Consider the following 6471-nt stretch of genomic DNA (forward strand, 5'->3'; position numbering starts at 1 on the left):
TTGCAAGTTTTAACTGCCATAAAATGTTAGGGACGTCGTGTAGTAGGTACCTAAAAGTTTCTACCTAATTTCGAAGTTTCTTTTCATGTAATCATTCTTTTACATAGGTATGTGATTTCTTCTAACGTAAGAAATATGGCGGTGATGCAGCTCAGTACCTAACTACATAAACCGAGAAGGATTTGGGTAAAAAAAAAGGGCTGGCTCATTTTTTGCGCAACGGATCAGCCTGGCTGTCAAGCGTGGAAATGCAGCCAGTATTCTTGGCACCATTCCACACGGGCATGATTTGTATAGTAATTAGATAAGGCTAGCTTTAAGTTTTATTGTAATATTTTCAATTTAAAAAAAAAGGATTTTATTCCATGAATGTCCAGGTACTGTATCTAAATTCTAATACATACTTTTACCTAATACATCTTTTTTTTTTAATAGTATAATAAATTCCTGTTTCCATTTTTATAATTAAATAAATCGGAACAAAACTCCGAACGATAATACCTAACTATCCTCCCAGAACTCAGACAATCGACCGAAATTCGAAAACAAATGTCACACCTGCGTCACTTTTCTGTGTAGAGCCCAGTTTTTTTGCAATTTTGTCTATGAATTCATCAGAACGACAACATAACAAAGCGAAACTAGCCTATAGCGAGAATTTAGTTGTGAGAGGTTTATTGAACTTTTATAAATAAAGAAAGTTATGAAACGTTTAATAGGCCTAATGAGCATTTTAGCTAATGAACGTTTTAAACCTATATTAAGGGATTTTTATGAATAAGACTGTTACACTATAACCGGGATGGTGTATAAACAACGATACAAATTATACTCAATATTGTAAACTACTAGTTTACATACTACTACAATATAAATAAATTCCAAGTTATATCTATAATTATAAATAATTAATTATCACACTATAATGTTATAAAGGAGAAAGTTTGTATGTGTGTGTGTGTGTATGTTTGTTACTCCTTCACGCAAAAACTACTGGACGGATTGTGATGAAATTTAGGATGGCAATAGATTATACCCTGAATTAGCACATAGGCTACTTTATAATCCGGAAAATCAAAGAGTTCCCACGGGAATTTTAAAAAACCCACATCCACGCGAACGAAGTCGCGGGTATCAGCTAGTGTTAATACAAATGCTAGCTTGCCTGCCGTTTTAAATTTCTGATTTCTGATTACCTTTTTAAAGGAGAACGGTCACGCCCCATACAAAAAAAAACCCAGGCCCGACAGAAACGAGACATATCTCATTTTTTTTGGTATATCGTGTATTGTTAAATTACATATATTTTATATTCTAAATCAATGGCTAACGCCAAAAAATATTGCCGTATGTTTTTGTTCAGGCGATACACAAAAAAATACAAAGTGTCTATTATCTATAAAATTCGCATATTTATTTTTAATTAAATGACAATACAATAGCTATAGGATGTATCTAAATACAGTTAACTTATATGATTAATTAAAATCGTGGCATTTGATGATTTATTGCATAATATTAAGTTAAATGTACAAAAATGGTCACATACTTACTGTCTACATGCTATCATAACGGCTCAGGTAGCCTGGCGGTGACAGAAACCAATCATTGGGTTTCAGGATTGAAACAAATAAAAATAAAACTAATAGGTATCTCGATATTATTGAATTTCTATATCTCTTAAAACATAATCCATACCCATTGCTGGGTGGTCAAAGTGATCTCGATGTCTAGCCCACCCTAGGTAATATACAACACTAATGACGTGTGCGCAACTTCCCAATGTCCTTTTACCATGATAGCATGTGCAATAATATTCCGTTATTGCGTTTCTTCCATTTACATTCTCATCAAACATAATATAAGTATAATATATTTTTGTCGTAACGTGTCGCGAATGGATTCTGCACCTGATTAAAGTATTATTGTTTCTGCCCTCTATTGCCGTTGGATGTCTATATAATTCCATATTATATACTCCCGCGGCTTTCAAATGCTCACTGCAATACGACCGTGCTAACTTCACGTGATAGGTGCCGATTGAGAATTTAATTAACTCTTCAATTGTTAATTGTGGAAAATGTTCAATATCCGGATCATTTCCAGTCATCCTGTGAAACGACACTCTTTGTCGGTTTAGATTATTTTCCTCCACATACTCAAATAATCGATTGGGGCGTTGTATATTTTGATTAATTATTTCAATGAAATCTTCTGTGTATGGACTGTCTCCGTAAGGTTCTTGAAAATAATTAATTAAAGCTGCAGCAATTTTAAAATCTTCAAATATATGCGGCACATGTTTGTTGAATACTCTGTTTTTAAAGATCTTGAAGTCGCGCTTGAATCTCCCGTTTATAGTTTCCACGACCCATCGCACCATTGTAATGAGTCGTGATTTATTAGCTTGTTCGGTGCTTAATTGCGTGTCTTGTGGTTGTTTGGTTGGCGGCATGTGAGCAACATAACCATATGTTTCTATTAAAGGTATTGAATCCCGAAAGCCTCGGTCCAAAATAAATGAGTCTCCTTCATGGAAAAAAAAGTGGAACGGTCCGTCTTCAATGGGTCCATCATGGTTTTGCAATATCATTTTCATTATATCAGCATCGGTAGTCCGTGCAGAGTACGGACCTGTTACATCCAAAATATATCCATCCGCGCACACGATCATGAATGGTTTTATTAAGTTTCTGAACTTATGAAGGCTGTAACTGCGGCGTTGAAATAAAAAGTTAGAACTTTTTTCTATGTATATGTAGGTTCCATCGAATGTAACTATTGCTTTTGGTGACTCTTCGTTACCAAACAAAACATTTGGTAAAACCCGGTTGCGGGCTATTACTTCGTCCCTGGTTATATGGTCTAAACCTAGGTGCAATGGAACAAAGTCAGTAATGAGACACTGCCTGACTTTATGTATTTTTCTTCCAATAGTTCGCTCGGTTATATTAAAAAGTGAAGCGATTCTATTATTCGGCTCCCCTGATCGAATTTTGCACAAGTAGATAGCCAAATCATTTCGTGGAGTACTTGAGGACCGATTAAGGCTTGGTATTTGACTCAGCAAATCGTTGAACGTGGCTCTGTTTCTTCCAGTCCAAAAGCTTAACTCGTCGTCAGAAACGTCATCTACATTGAACTGTGACCTTTGTTCCAAAGCTTGTGTATACATGTTGATGATGTCGCCAACACTCTCCGCATTCAAGTCGGTCATTTGATTTGTTATATTTTCCGGTATCTCTTCTATCGCCATGTGTAGTAAATGCCGTTGGCAAATGCGGGCAAGATTTGGTACGTAAAAGTGATAATAGCTAAGGAGTTGTACCTTCACCGAATTAGGCACTTGAAGCAGAGAACTGTTGTTGCAGTTGTCAATTAAACATCGCCGAGCCGTATTAGGTGCACGTCGAACGCCTTGTACATTTACAACAGCAGCTGGTAGGACAGGAGCTGCTGGGACTTGTCGCTCTTGATTAATTGCAGCGTCGATTCTATGCCGACACGAGTGGCAAATCGACCGAGTCCCATCAAAAGTTATCTGTCACAAAATATAAATACACAACATTAATATAAATACACAACGACTTAATCCCATCATATAGGTAGGTATGGTGAAATCAAACTAAATCTAATTGAGACTGCCAGAGCGCCGATTACCTGCGTCCTGCATGGACCGGTTTCGATAAGCGCTGGCAGATCGGCGCCGCGCCGATAACCAGTTTTCTACGAGTGTACGGACTGTATAATGAGTGATGTAGTCTATTTACCCTAACTAACAAAGGTATCTAACTATCAACACTTGACTTTACATTTTTGACACGCTTTTGTATTGGGAAAGGCTTTAATTACAAATATAAAAATGATACATACCTCACCACCAACGATGCGTAATAGTTGCTCTACGAAATCTCTTCGTGTTTCCAGTAATCGTTCATTGAGAACGTATGGACGACGACGGCGAAGTGTACGTTCACACGCAGCACAATTATTAATATTGTCAGCCATATCAACGAACCACTCACAATACAAAAATCAAGTCCAGTAAAGAGAAAGCCAAAAAACGTCGAAAAAATGTAGCCTTGAATACAAAAACGCACAGATCTCAACACAGAAAGCGAAGAACTGCGCCTGCATCTGCGCTGCGTCGGTGCACCCCGCGGCCCACCCCTACCCTACCCCCTCCGCTCCGCCACTGTGTTTTAATGAAAGAGAGAGACAGCATGATTGGTTTCTGTCACCGCCAGGCTACCTGAGCCGTTATGATAGCATGTAGACAGGAAGTATGTGACCGTTTTTGTACATTTAACTTAATATTATGCAATAAATCATCAAATGCCACGATTTTAATTAATTATATAAGTTAACTGTATCTAGATACATCCTATAGCTATTGTATTGTCATTTAATTAAATAAATATGCGAATTTTATAGATAATATAGACATTTTGTATTTTTTTGTGTGTCGCCTGAACAAAAACATACGGCAATATTTTTTGGTGTTAGCCATTGATTTAGAATATAAAATATATGTAATTTAACAATACACAATATACCAAAAAAAATGAGATATGTCTCGTTTCTGTCGGGCCTGGGTCACAGATGACCGTTCTCCTTTCTTATAAAGATATCAGGCTCTAAATCCCAGAAAAGGACATAGGCTATTTTTTGTGTCGGAAAATCAAGGAGTTCTCACGGGATTTTTAAAGGCCCATCCTTTTTCTTGTTGAGTTTCTTGCTGATTCTTCAAGGTAGGAAAGGCATTCCAAATCAGTGCAGTGGTGGATGAATTTGACGATTCAAAAGTACTTGTAAAAGTTTATTTGAATAAAAATATTTCTATCCTATTATATTAGCTGTGTGAGGTACTAATAACTACTTGATCATAACGTCTCGAGTTTAACAGGGCTCTCTCCGTCACTCGCTTCATACAATCGTAGTTCCAATTTCATTTGAATATTAAGCCACCAAAGTCCATGAAATTTTGCAGACCTATTCTAGAAACTTATATCTGTGTCTGTGGTGTTTTAGATTTTTCTAAAAATATGTAATTTTAAAATTACAGGGGCTCAAAGATTTGTATGTAAATTTTTAAGACCGCGTAACTTTGAAACCGAATATTTTAACAGAAATCTGCAAAACCACAGACATAGATATTAGTTTCTAGAATATGTCTGCAAAATTTCATGAACTTTGGTTACTTAATATTCAAATGAAATTGGAACTACGTTTGTAAGATGCAAGTGACGGAGAAACCCCTTTTAAATATATAAAACGGATGCAAAGATTCTGCAACCTCTCGAGTTTTTTAGAAGTCAGATCTGGACAATAAACAGAAATAGTATTGAAACAGAAATTACAATGTTTACCTATTAATATGGATGATCCCTATACTTACAAATATAGATAATTTTCAGGGGTCCGTACCTCAAAAGTAAAATAGGAACCCTTATAGGATCACTTTGTTATCTGTGTGTTTGTCCGCGAGTCATGGGTATCTAACTCGTAGAAAAAATGAGTTACAAAACTGAAATTTTGTTATTAATAGGGCTCTTTTGGGTAAGAAATCTTAAATATGCCTGTATGGTATGTTCGCTCCAATGGTACTTTCCAGGGACTATTTGAGGGAACACGGGTAAACAATACGCAAAGTGGACCAGAAATCTTAGAGAAATAATGATGGAATACATCTCGAATATAATGATAAATAGTTTAGGATTTAGGTTTTTGAAAAATCCTGCGGGAATTCTTTGATTTTTTGAAACAAAATGTAACCTATGCACTTCCCTGGAATGCGGTCTATCTATATCTCTGCATCAAATTTCAACAAACTCAGTCGGACCATAAGTAGATAGATAGGCAGACATTTTTGTATTTATAATTAAATTCAAATAAAAAACCGGCCAAGTGCGAGTCAGACTTGCGCACCGAGGGTTCCATACTCAGGTATTTTTTCCAACATTTACGGTATTTCACGGTATACATTTTCACGATTAATGTTTTTCTATAAATTACTGAGAAATAACTTAGACTGCCCCAGCTTACTAAATAAAATCAATTTCAGAGCACCAAAAAGATATCCCCGTCACGCTATTACCTACTCCTTTTGTACCTCCACGCACCCGAACTGTCTTCGGTTTAAATCGATCATCCCTCGGTTATGTAAATTGTGTAACAAATTCAGTCAGTCACTCGATATCAACATAAATCCACCTGGTACGTTTCGAAAAATAGTTAATAGTAACTTAATCAACCAATCAAACTAATAGTGTTAACAAAACGTTCTCTGTGTACCTACTAATTAATGGCAGAAATTTCACTTTTTTCAATATATATTTTTTTTTTACTATTCTTACTCCTAGGTTAACTTTACTTTACTTTTAGATTTATTCAATTACCATTGCACCTTGAATATTTTTTTTTATGTTTTCACTATTTCGGAAAGTTTTTAGCTACTTTTTGTATCATGTT

The 6471-nt window shown here is 35.8% G+C and overlaps 1 protein-coding gene across 2 annotated transcripts; it reads right to left on the minus strand.

The window, feature by feature from the left end:
* Window positions 1-1208: 1208 nt before the first annotated feature.
* On the minus strand, window positions 1209-4610 carry LOC123879969. 2 transcript variants are annotated; one of them, XM_045927826.1, is made up of 3 exons: window positions 3874-4610; window positions 1688-3541; window positions 1209-1573 (listed from the first exon to the last, which is right to left on the minus strand). In XM_045927826.1, exons 1-3 carry the CDS (start codon window positions 4006-4008, stop codon window positions 1550-1552), a joined length of 2013 nt encoding a protein of 670 aa, XP_045783782.1. In that variant the 5' UTR covers window positions 4009-4610; the 3' UTR covers window positions 1209-1549. The 2 variants fall into 2 exon arrangements, with proteins under 2 accessions (XP_045783782.1, XP_045783783.1); XM_045927827.1 differs by having other exon boundaries at window positions 1209-1570; window positions 1685-3541.
* Window positions 4611-6471: the final 1861 nt, after the last annotated feature.

This window comes from Maniola jurtina, chromosome W (genome assembly GCF_905333055.1).
Source record: "Maniola jurtina chromosome W, ilManJurt1.1, whole genome shotgun sequence".
In the NCBI taxonomy this organism is placed as follows: Eukaryota; Metazoa; Arthropoda; class Insecta; order Lepidoptera; family Nymphalidae; genus Maniola; species Maniola jurtina.